Source organism: Conger conger, chromosome 1 (genome assembly GCF_963514075.1).
Source record: "Conger conger chromosome 1, fConCon1.1, whole genome shotgun sequence".
Taxonomy (NCBI): Eukaryota; Metazoa; Chordata; class Actinopteri; order Anguilliformes; family Congridae; genus Conger; species Conger conger.
This window is the reverse complement of record NC_083760.1, coordinates 66,253,496-66,266,374: the sequence shown is the minus strand read 5'-3', so window position 1 is coordinate 66,266,374 and position 12,879 is coordinate 66,253,496. Positions and strand designations below refer to the sequence as shown.

The 12,879-nt window shown below is 40.2% G+C and overlaps 1 protein-coding gene across 1 annotated transcript; it reads left to right on the top strand.

The window, feature by feature from the left end:
* The first annotated feature begins 5,693 nt into the window (after positions 1-5,693).
* Positions 5,694-9,089, top strand: LOC133142144 (transcriptional repressor scratch 1-like). Its single transcript, XM_061263162.1, has 2 exons — positions 5,694-6,136; positions 6,996-9,089. Exons 1-2 carry the CDS (start codon positions 6,022-6,024, stop codon positions 7,718-7,720), a joined length of 840 nt encoding a protein of 279 aa, XP_061119146.1. The 5' UTR covers positions 5,694-6,021; the 3' UTR covers positions 7,721-9,089.
* Positions 9,090-12,879: the final 3,790 nt, after the last annotated feature.

Here is a 12,879-nt window from a genome sequence, read left to right as displayed (position 1 = left end):
AGAAGGCGATGGGGTTTAAAGCTGTGACCCAAGCAGTGGGTAATGTGACCAGGCCTCCATGCCAGCTCCTGGAGAGAGGAGAGAGGGCTGGGGTACCCTGGCCTGGACATAGGCCAGCTATGGGCATTGTGTCAAATCAGCCTGTCCAGCCTGGCTCTTTCAGATAAAGTGACCTACAGTACATGGGCTAATAGCAGAGTTGGGCTTTTATATACCCACGATGTGCTGTGTCATGATTGACAAAAATTTAAGCTCTTATCCATTTACGATGTCATTATTTTACAGAAAGATTTTTTATAGCCAAAGGCACTAACAGAAAGTACAGTTAACATGGAACCAATGATGTTGCTGTTAGATGTTGCTGTTGGTGTTAGATTAGGCAAAGTTACAATCAAGCCAGTGCCACCGACAAGATGCATGGTTAAAAACCTTCAAAACAATGGGGGAGAATGACCAAAGATACAGGCGAGGTGTAGTCTGAAAAGGTGGATTTTCAGATGTTAATGGAAAACAGCCAGTGAATCTACCTTCCCGACTGAAGGTCATTCCACCATTGGGGATGAGTCCCCATCTGCAGCTGGGAATGCCAGCGATATGAATTGGATAGAAGGAGCCAGTAAAGGGATGTAAAACATGATGAATTTTGGTTGGTTAAAGACCGGGCGAGCTGTAGCATTCTGGGCCAGTTGTAGTGGCCTGATGGTACAGGTCAGTAATCCGGCCTGCAAAGCATTGTAACGGTCCAAACGGTCCAGATGAGCAATTATGAGGACTCGGATGGTAAACGAGTGGCCTGTAGATAAAGAATGGGGTGGACTCTCCTGGTGCTGTGAGGATCTGCAGGATCATGCGACTGTCGCAGTGTGTTCATGAGGGAACATTTGCAGGGAATGAAAGAAGGTTCCAGTGGTCAACAGTTTCAAACGCAGTGGACAAGCTCAGAAGGGAAAGGAAGTGACTTTGCTCTCACCGAGTGAAGAGCGTCTGACTGTGGGAAGAGCGGTCTCAGTGGAGAAGCCAGGCCTGAAGACTCATTGGTTGGGATCAAAGAGGTTGTTCTGTAGGAGAGGAAGGGTAATTGCAGACTGCGCACTTGAGGGTTTGGGATAAAAATACGAGTGAGGCAGGTCAGTATTCTGTTAGAAAGGGTTTTGGGAGGAGAGGGTCTAAGAGCAATGGGGAATATGGCAGTTGATTGACAGCTATTGATAAGAGAGGAGTGAAAGGAAGAATGCCCTCAGAGATTGACTGAAGGAGGTGGGAACGAATGGGGTCAAGTGAACAGGTCACTGGGCAATGGGATTTTAGCTGTTGAAGCAGCATAGAGTTAATGAGGGGTGGGAAGGCTACAGAGATGTGGGGGATGGGGGGGCGTTAGTTGGTGGAGAGACAGGTAGAGATGGAGTTTAGAAGAAGGGCTAATAGAGGAAGCATACAAATTCATCCTTAGTGAGTAGATGAGGTGGGTGGAGGAGGGCTGAGGAGAAGAGTTTAGAAGTAGGAGACAATATTCTTGAGAGAAAGAAGGCAGACTTAGCTGAGGGAGTCACTGATGAGGAGACCAGGAAGATTGACAGATCATCGGGTGATCTGGTTCTCCTCCATTTCTGCAGTCCATAGGCTGGCTCTATCTGCCAGTATGCAGTCTTACCCCGCATTATGAGTTTGGAAGTCACTGCAGATTCAAAAAGTGGTTGTGAGGAAACATAGAAAGGACACTGAATTTATATTCAATAGAGATAGTTTATTTTTAATCTATCATTCAATTCTTAGAGTTATTTCCTGTTTTCATATTCATAATAGTATTCAGCATATTTAATATGAATGTGAAGTAGCAGATTAACTGCTGTGAATACTACTTACTGTAAGATCACGTCTCAGTGACTTTGTGCTGAGATTCTACTGCCTGCACTGAGACCATAAGACACTTCTCCATTAATCATTACATTGCACATGATCATATTTTTTGTGAAACAACCAAAATTGAAAATAACTTCATCACATAGAGGGTAAAGAGGAGTGTGAATTCATCTCACAATCTCTGTGCCTTCAGGAATATTCTCGTTATTGTCCAAATTGTATGACGTTTTTTTATTCCACTATTTACTAATGCAGCATGATTTATATTTTGCTTGCAGTCATCAGAAAAAAGCAAAGAGAAAGCGGAAAGGGTTTCCTCCCGACTCCAGCATTTCTGTCTGCATGTATATGTGAGGTGAGGAGCCTGACGAGGCCGAGATTCAGCAATATCTTCTGTTATTGCTACTGCCAGAGGGCGGCAGGCAACCCATGATGGGGAACAATGTAGTCTACATCCCTCAGTCCATTCACAATATCTACTGTAGAATCACTGCATAAGGCTACTGAAACACAATTATACAACCTTTTATGGAGTCTTAAACTAACATTGGGTGGGTAAGTGCCTATGAGACAGTAGCTATGATATGACAAACATCAGTGCAATGCTTATCTTATATTTCAATACTATAATATTCCCTATGGTATAGCCAAATAATTGTTTTCATGGTGTATAGTCTTTTGGTCACATACACATACTTTGCTTTCTTCTCCTTCTTCTTCTTCTTCTTCTTCTTCTTGAAACAGTACTTTGATTTATATAAGAACTACCATGATCTATTTAGGTCAACAGTATAAAATGCATAAAGGTGAAACAGAACTTCTGAAGGACTCAGTCCCGTTCATACTGTAACTGCATTCTTTAGTTATCCTTTGAACTTCTGAACTTTACATGGTCTATTTTTCAAATGTTGAATTTAACTGAATTTAACTTTTCTGGATGGATGTAAGAAAACATGTTGATTTTAAGTTGCTGTAAACACACTCCTAAGTATTTAATCTGCTTTTGTTGTCATGCTTTGATATACAGTAAGAGGATTTGTTTGGGGGTAAATACTCTCTAAGCTCAATTATCTGCAATAGATCCTGGCATTTAAGCTATTTTTATTTACCAAATAGAATCAAATACACTTTGAAAATGTGAAATTATAGAAATTATCCATCCGTTTACCTTAGCAAGGGTGCAATAAGATTGGCATTCCCAGGAAGTGAGCCTGGAACCTTCCGGCTAAATAAAATGGAAGACCTTGATTATCACCTACTGCATGGCTCAGTAGTCCTCTAATCAGTGGATCAGCCATTAGGTCAACCAAAATGATGGCTTTCCTGTCGCAAGAGAGGCAATTATCCCCGGTTGGTAAATTGGATGACAAAGAATCTTATCTCAGTTCATCTCTAAAAAAAAGCAAGATGTAGTGAAAGAGGGCCTCAGTACAAACTCCTTCCAATGCCTCCAAAAATCCCATGCCTATCACCTTCAGTCAATCACAAGTGCAATTTAAACTAGTGTACTATGGGCCGATCCCTAAGATAAGGCAACAGACAGATAATTATTTTAACACATAGCTGATACAGTGACTCAGAATAATTACATTATCTATAATTTTTTTGATTTTCACTCACAGCAGTTACACAGTAAAGCAAGGGCCTTGATCAGCACAAAACATTTATAAAACAATGCAACATAAAACAGAAGTGACATTCTTACTGTACCCAACTCCCCAAACTATTGTATGTTTGAAGAAAAACATTCTTTCATTTGTGCTACAACATTAAGAACTTTGAGTCTAGATCTATTTTTTGAGACTCCCAAAATTAGCACATTCTTAACAAGCTCATGTCTTTTTTCTTTTTTTTTTACATTTATTTAATTTAATTTTTTGGGTTTTTTTGCATACATGTCAGGAACAAAGCCGAGGTTGGAAATGGCAATTGATGCATGAAATGGCAGCAATGAAGAATTTGTTCCATGTATTTGGAATATAAATCTTTTTCAATATTTCCAACACATTCTGTCACTATAGTCCATGCAAAGATATGTTTTTTTTCCAGGATGCGCAGAATTTAGGTATAGCTGCACTCCCAAATGATGGAGGACACGCTTAATGTGTTGATGTTACTACAGGAGCACAGGGAGAAGAAGTGACAGCTGAGGAACTAAGCAAGTGGACTTCAATACAAAGACAAGACAGACTGCACCACTTGCTTTTGTGAAGTAGGTTAATGAAATATCTTTTTTATTACCATACTTGAATTGTAGTTCTTCAAAGTGTATACGTGGCATGTGTTGGTATGCGGTATGCATGTGCCAGATGTAGGGCTGAGTGTTATACATCTGGCACATGCATACCTTTAATTAGATATCCCAGTGGCCTTCCTACTTGGTTCCAGATGTCAACATCATTATGTTAAGCCAAAAAACACATTAATTTATTTAAAAAATAAAATCATGTTCCTCTGACCAGACATTATTATCGTTGCTATGCAAAAGTGGACAGCTCTTCAAAATACAGTTTAAATGAAGTATTCAATGTAAGAAAATGATGAAGAAATAAGAAATAGTCTACACCACAAACATTTAGTAAAGTATGAGCTGTTTACATCACATATTTGGCAACATTGTGAGAACGTTGTATGAGTAATTTGATTTGTACATTTGCAAATCAATTTTTGGCATTAATTCTAAATATAATTTTGAATTGTGGTTTAGGTTTAAGATAAATATTTGTTGTGAAACAGTAGCCAAGTATTCGTCATCGTATTATCTCTTTCATAGTTGAATGTGTGTTAAGTTAAAAAAGAATACGTAGGATATACGACGTTCTTCACTTTACATTCACTGTAGCTTTTCAGGAATCGCTTACACTAAGATCATTGTCCTTCTAGTAAGTGAACTTGCTTGTTAAATAACAAAGGACACTGTCCCCCTCTGTATCTGTTAATTACGGACATATGGACCCTAAAGGAATTGCCGAATGAACGGACCTTCTGGTTCCCCGCTCCGGTCATTTGTATAGAGAACATCATTGGTTTATAAAATGTGATGTAGAAAGGTGACCTGCAAACTTCAGGCCATATCCAGATATTAGTTTGGTGGTTAGGGTTACCGTTGCGTGCTAAAAAATGTTGAGAGGGAGGGATAAAAAAATATAAAGTTAAATAAGAACACTGAAGTTAAAAGCAACAATTCTAATGATGTAAGTCCTTTTACAAAATCACATAGTTAGCACAAGTCTCTTTCAGTGTATATTAACCTCTTTTTAAACGACACGAAAACTCAATGGCACCAGTAGTTATAGCATACTACCAATAATACGTCCTCAAGGTTCTTTATGGTTGGTTATACAGCTACAGAAGTAGCCTATATAAAACGAACCTACGACAAATTTAAGAATTCATGCGACAACTTGGCAAATAATACAATTAAAATATTATTTGTTAAATTTGTACTGTCAAAAATGAGAGAGAGCGGGACATGAGTAACAGCATCATTGAATCCTTCCAGCCCAATGCCATTCCCGGGAGATTTCTGACGGATTAAATTAAGCACTTCCATCTCCATCTCCCACCTGATCGTAGCTCTATAAATCCTCGCAGCTGATCAACAGTCCCCAGAAATCCAGGACCTTCAAACGCGGTGGCTGCGTGAGACTGAGTGTAACTGAGACAATTTAATTCAATTGACATTGTTTTTTATGTTTTTATTTGTTTATTTATAAATGGAACGCGAAAGACCGCAATCTGCAGTAGCTACAACGCATTGAAGGTTAAATGTGCTCATATCTGGAGAAGTGTCCAGTTCCGAAGCGGTTATCAGCATTGATTTTTGCCTTCCACGTCGTTTCTGGGATTGTTTTCTTGCCGTGACAGCACGGAGAAGACACAAGTGGACCTTCCCTTACAAAAAGCTATCCGGTGCTAACACATGCGCCAGCCTTGGGAAGGGAGCTGTCCAGTGCTGAACTTGCATTTCTCTTCCAGCGAAACGCGCCGTTGCAGAACAGCAACGACCAAGCAAAAAGAGCGAAGCTTTGCGTCTCCCCGTGCTGCTATTTGAACCACGCCACAGAGAGCCATTCGTTTGTGAAAGAGACTGCATCAGCGTTGCATGAAGAAAGAAATAATCCGTACTGGAAGAGTGTTTTGGGGGGCAACGTCAAAAACATGCCAAGGTCTTTCCTGGTTAAAAAGGTTAAGCTCGATGATTTCTCGACCAGTGATCTCGAAAGTTCTTATGGTAGATCCAGGACCGACTTCAGTCTCCGGCTTCATGAAAAAGGTAAATTGCCCTGCTTTTTCTACGTTTTTGAACCGTTTTCATAGTTTGGCTATAGGACCAATATGTACACGCTGTGGAACGACCCACTGTTTTTGTCGACTCTTTCATTGTATTATTATTTAAGAGAAAGCTCACCTGAGCAACTGACTCAGTTACCCAAAAATGATGACTTAGCACATTTTCAGGCAAAAACTTCACTCTAACCTTCTATCGTTCTATTAAAATCAATAGTCTAGTGTATTTCTATTTTTATTTTTTATTTTTTTTTGTAAATATGCATGGATGTTCTTTTATCACAACATGGATTCACGAAACGTGTTACAATGCATGCAAGTATCACGTTTAAATGAAAGCATAGACATATTTTAAACTGTTAGTTGGGCTCTAGTTAGTAGCCTGCATACATTCCATGCATGCACTTGCTCTACTATAACTAGAAATGTGCATTTATGGAGCAGTTCCCGCTCTCTTGTGGCAGTGGAATCAGAGTAGATAGTTAACGTATCTTCCGGTCTTAATGCTTGCCCCCTGGGTAAACTCAATGCATGAACAGCAAATGATCTCCATTCTTGCTGCCCTTGAATGATTTACTATGCTAATACTAAAGGGCATTACGGATTTTTATGAGAAGTCTAATGCAGAACAATATCTGCGGAAAAAGTCGATCCGAATAAAATCACCTCAGTCTCTTACTGTAAATGACTTTAAACGTCGAGGTGATCTGAAGAGCTGTAGTCGGGAAATGAAGTGGGAAAACTGCCAGAAATATCTTGTTGCATCTGTGAACCAGACAGTTCTCACTCCAATCCCCCAGTGAAAATGAATAATTTAATAAAGATCTTGCTCTTTTCACCACTAGGATACATTAGCGACTACATCAACCCCTCCGTATATGATGGGGAGAGCGACAGCGCCATTAAAGTGCCGTCTCCTGAGCCTCTATACGACGGTATAGCCAGTGATTATGGAGCACCGGACTCGGACCAGCCCGACAGCCCCCAGTCTGAGATCACATCTGGTTACATCAACGGGGACAACGCAGTGAGTGAAGGGTATGCGGTTGATGCGTTTTTCATCACGGACGGAAGGTCACGGAGGAAAGTCATTAGCAGTTCGAGGACCATACAGCGCCACACGTGCAACGAGTGCGGAAAAACCTACGCTACGTCTTCCAACCTGAGCCGACACAAGCAGACCCACCGGAGCCTGGACAGCAAGATGGCCAAAAAATGCGCTACATGTGGGAAGGTGTACGTCTCCATGCCAGCTATGGCCATGCACCTGTTGACCCACGACCTCAAGCACAAGTGTGACATATGCGGCAAAGCATTCAGTCGACCTTGGCTCTTGCAGGGCCACATGAGGTCACACACCGGCGAGAAGCCCTTTGGATGCGCACACTGCGGAAAAGCGTTTGCGGATCGTTCAAACCTCCGCGCGCACATGCAGACGCACTCTGCTTTCAAGCACTTCAAGTGCAAACGGTGCAACAAGACATTCGCGCTGAAGTCCTACCTGAACAAGCACTACGAGTCCGCCTGCTTTAAAGGCGCGTTCTCGCCTCTGAGTCCACTTGAAGCATGACTTCCTTATTCAGGACTTTAATATTCTCCTAGAAACACAACGATAGCACAATTTTTTCGATTCTCTTCAATAATGAACTAATGGAAATTATCTTCGCATGAACTTAAAAAAAAATGTTTTTTTTTTCTCCAGTTGCATCTCTATAATGCAACTTTAGAACATAAATATGATATGTTTTGCCTAATCTCAGTGAAGACGTCAAAATGTCTATTTATTCTCGAAAAGGTAAAACATTTTCCAGTTACTGGATAACACTGTACCACTGCAAGTGACTACACAAGCATTCAACACTGAGGTAAAACAAATTTATTTATTTATTTATTTATTTATTTATTTATTTACTTGCCCAGCCTTTCTTAACCCAAGTGAAACTTTTTATTTTTTACTTTATATAGTTTTCTCCGACCCCTTAATCATTAATATGCCAAAGCACTTGTCGCTTTCTGAATAATTATTCACCTTTGTGTTACTACCATTCAGAAATTATTGCATGCAAAAAAGGAAAAATCTATGCCAATTTTACAAAGCTTTTAATTTAGCCAAAATCTAGATAGTTTCTAGGGGGCAATATTTCTTGGGAGTCTCATGAGAAACTAGAGCAATAATAACTCAATGCATGGTACTTTTACAATTAAACAATAATACCTACCACCGTTTTTAAAAATCAGGTATGGTTAACCCAGTACTCATATTAATCAAACAGAATATCAATATCAGGGAAAATGCCAGAATAGTGTTAGAAAATAATGGTTAGGTAAAAAAGACTAAAAAAAAAGAACCTTCCTTTGGTATATGGTTATGCACTGCCTGCCTCTTACTTACTGTAGTTTTAGGACTTAGGCTTGTTGTGCTGGAGGATCAGCTCCAAGCGGTTCAGAACATTTTTCCGAATCTGCGGATCATTCACCGCAAAAAATATGGACTCTTACTGATGGGGGGATGGAATGGGATAGATTGGGTGGGATGACTTTCTGCGGGCCAGACTATTTGCACTGTTTTCAGACTACTGCACGTGATTGAGCGTTTTAGCCACGTGAAAGTCCCACAGATTTGTTTTTCAAGCTCTTCCTTTTAGATATTTCCAAGTAGCACAAAAAACCCTCATACATTCAGGTAGAAGGAACTTGTATTAGCTTGACCTCGGTTTCTTCCCTTTTTGTATATCAAATTGAAAACAAATAATAATAAAATGAAAAAAACAGTGTTACAAGAAAACTTGTAAATACACCCTCTGGAGTTTTAAGATTGATTTCCAGTTCTGGGGAGGGTGTGGCATCCTGTAGATTTTTTTGAGCCAGTATTTGAATGATGTAAGCACAATGACACCAGACATTTTATCGCACTTCATAATAAAGAATAAATAAATATACCTCTGCTTCCAGCTCATTTGTCTCAGTTCTGGCCAATGCACTGTAGGCATACACCTCATTAAATACAAAGGGTCTTGGCAAGTTCAAGTACTAAGCAGGTCCAAACTAATAACTGATCGTAAGATAAGAATGCAACTGTTATGCAGCTCTTAAGTTCTGCAGTTACTGCATCTACTGAGCTGTAACTGTCCAATTGCTTGAATTTGTAAAGTTATGGGATTCACATTTTGATCAAAACATGCATCCTTAAAACATAAAAGGGAATGTTATATATCTTGGCAGATTGTCACAGAGCTACAGTAAAACATGTTGCTGGTGTAATATGTACATCTGTTAATATAAAGGGTCCTATGCATTATTACAGAATTTATCACCAACTCGTCACTCTGCTTCGGATAAGAGGGAACAGATCTGCCGTGTATAAACTGTGTGTTCAAACATGCTCATGAGAATACTGTGCATTACAATACATTTCAATCAGTTTGCAGAGTCTCTTATCCAGAGCGATCTACTGAACAACATGCTTATTAGCCTGTGGCTGCTGGGCACAAGAGCAGAGCAGTATAAATATCAACACAAACATCAAGAGCAAATGTGTGACTTTGCTGTATTGACATTGATTTCTTAATGTTGGACCTTGCACTTTTGCCTTCTGTGATCCATGCTCAGGGGAAATAACAGGTAGAACCCTGCTTTTTCACATTTTCCAGCGTGCAGTTCAGTCAAAACCCATTAGGTGTCTCTGTAGCTACTGTAGATGAATACCTAACAAGGTAATTGGCTCTGATAAACCTATGATAAATAGAATTAACAGAGACTAATCATAATGAATTTAAGGTTATCCACTGTGCAGATGGAATGCATTATGAAGAAAGTTCTAGCAGTCCTTTAGTTTCCCAGGATTCATTTGGTGTACTGTCTGTACACAGGTCGCTTCAAGTTATCTCAGTCAAGCATCATGTTTTTTTTCTTTTCACAAAACAGTATCAAAACTGTTAATGATTCTGTTGAATAGAGATCTATGAGTTCAATGTCTAAATAATGCAGCAAATCACTATTGTTTTCATAATCTTTTGCTAAAAAAAACCAATTTCTCACCAGAAATAATGAGTTCTTTATTGTCACATTTTATTAAATGTTGTTGAATAAAATGAAAAATTGGTTTTGTGAGCACTGCTGTACTGTATGAATTGGTGAGGATAATTGATGTCAATTAGTATTCATTTTTTGACTAATTGAGATAATTCATTCATTGCTTTATTGAGATTAATGTGATTATTGTGAGATCAGATGGCTTTTTGAGTAGACTGTATTGGTATTATGCCACTGGATGACTAAAAGGTATGATGCCAAGTTTGCTTGGAGGAAACTTGAGCAGAAACAGCACTCAATGGCCAGGATTGTCAGTTCCTGCGTAAAGCAATAAAGTTTTCCCCTCAGAACAGATCTGACCCTACAATATACTGTATGAGGAAAAATGTTGAAGTGGCGCTTTGTAAAAAGCCCAAAGCCAAAAGACCAGACAGCTTTCGAAGATTGTGTAACATTATTAAGGTTTTAGCTTTGTGCAGCACCCAGGATGAGTGTGTCAGTGATACAAACAGCTGGTGGATAACCTATGGATTGAGTTGTGCATGGAGAAGGCTTTTATTGGAGATTAATTGTGCTGGCTGCATTGGGGACAACAGCCACATACACAGACAGCCGTCTATGGATTTGACCTTGAATGACCTTATTCATATTGTTTTTTGGTACTTTTCTCAAAATTCATCTTGACATGCCCCCTGTTAAGAACATCCTCTTTGAAATGATCTGCATGTACACTATGATCACCATCAATCACTCAGTCCCAGAACTATTCTGTTTCGCTGTGTTGAAGTACCATTATCTGTGCATATACATTCAATCAACATGGGACCTTTAAACTTTGAGGCGCACTGAAAAAAATGTGTTGGTTTTTCCTTCAGTAAGAGTTCCACATTCATTAAAATGATTTAACAGCTTGTGAAGAAAAACATTCATGAATTTGCTATTCAATGTCAAGGACAAACAATTCAATCCTAACCAGAGTCTTGCAATCCATTCTCTTTCAGTGATTGTCTTTAAAATGGTGATTTAACCCTGAGATCATTTTAACAGTGTACTCCAGTATCCGAGACATCATATATTTTGCGCTGGTATATTTCACATGGACTATATTATCCAAAAGCTCGGTCAGCATAAAAAAGCTTTTATGTAATTCTATGCATTTGATTATCAGGATGCAGACCTCTTTAAATCAGACGAGTCAAGCATTCTTAAAGAACAAATGTTGCCATGTTGTAATAGGGTATTTAAATAGCATTTTCCCCAAAAAACTGGGTGGTTTTATCTACATCCAGATGAGAGTGTAGTTATGCAATCATAGAATCTCTTTACCGTACCTATGCATTACCTTATATCACACTTTTGTTTTGCTTGTGCATGCAGATTCTGCGTAATTTCTTATATGAAGATATGTGAATGTTTTGTATTGCAAGGTCTGCTACATGTTTGGCATCATAGCCAATTCACAGCTCAATTCCTGTGCCTCCCAGGGCGCACCACGCCCGCTGTTCAATCTGGGATCCTCAGTTGGATGAGCCCTGCCTCTCGTGCGCACGCGGGCTCCAGTCTCCTGCCATTGCCAGGAATCATTAGGCATCATATGAGAGAGCCTGGGATTGAGTCTCCGGAGCTCCGGGTAATTGCACTAGCAGGACTGTGTCAGCAGAATCCGTGACTTAGAGTAACAGGAGGCAGATCCAAGGAGGCGTTTGTGCATTGGACTGTTTCCCTTTCTGCCCCAGTCACAGCCACTTCAGATCACGCTGCCCCGGGGGCAGGTCTGGGCCTATGCAGATGATACGGCTCCTCAGGGCCCAGGCGCGGAGGAGCCTTTGAGTGTCTCTTCTCATCCCGGCTTCTGAGGGGCCGTTCGGTCGGACATCAACGGCGCCTCGCGCACGCCGCCCTGTTTCAGAGGACGTGTTTATAAATACTGTCCTGCTTAAAACTGCAGACGGCTCAATTAATCCACAGCTTCGGAAAAGCAGTCAAATGTGCTAGTCTTGCTTACTGGGGATAGACACATTTCCACGCTGTCCCATATGTGCTGTGCTGTATGTCGTTGCAAGGTGTGTATTTGTTTTAAATGTCCTTGTGTGTCCTTTCTTTTTGTTCTTGTTGTTATTGCTAAGGGGCTGAGCCTTTTCATGTCTTTTTCCTCTGGTTCGGCTGCTTCTTCAAATCAACATTTCCCCTGGCAAGCTTTAAAATTCATGATTCTTTTCAGACAATTAAAGCCCTATTCCAAATGTCTAGTCACTCAGTAATTCAGTAATTAACAGATACTTGGTGATGCTAAAACAGTGATAGAAAAAATATGTATGTTTTTAATTGTATAAGCCTCTCAGCTTTATATCAAATCCAGACTGAGCCAGTGCCAACTGTGCCTGGTAGCTCGTAATCAGTGACCCACAATTGGTGCTTGTGTCACCCAGGATATGGAAGGGTTCATTTGGATAGGGATCTGTGTTTCATCACTCTGGGACGTCCCCCAATGGCCGATAAATGCACTTATAAGACTGTGTTTCAATGCCACATATGAAAGGTCCTCCTCCAACCCCACCCTGTGAGAACTTATCTGCAATGCAAAGAGGAGCAGCCTTTGGATGTGTTTTGGAGGGAACTGTGGACTTCCCAGCTCTGCTGTGGACCTGTGGACTTGCAGAAGGGAACCCAGCTGCAGTTATATATTCCAAGAGGTGG

Excerpts from the sequence above, each read along its gene's own strand:
- LOC133142144 (XM_061263162.1), top strand. The coding sequence starts at position 6,022 with ATGCCAAGGTCTTTCCTGGTTAAAAAGGTTAAGCTCGATGATTTCTCG. Across the intron at positions 6,137-6,995 it reads TCTCCGGCTTCATGAAAAAG|GATACATTAGCGACTACATC; the intron begins GTAAATTGCCCT and ends TTTCACCACTAG.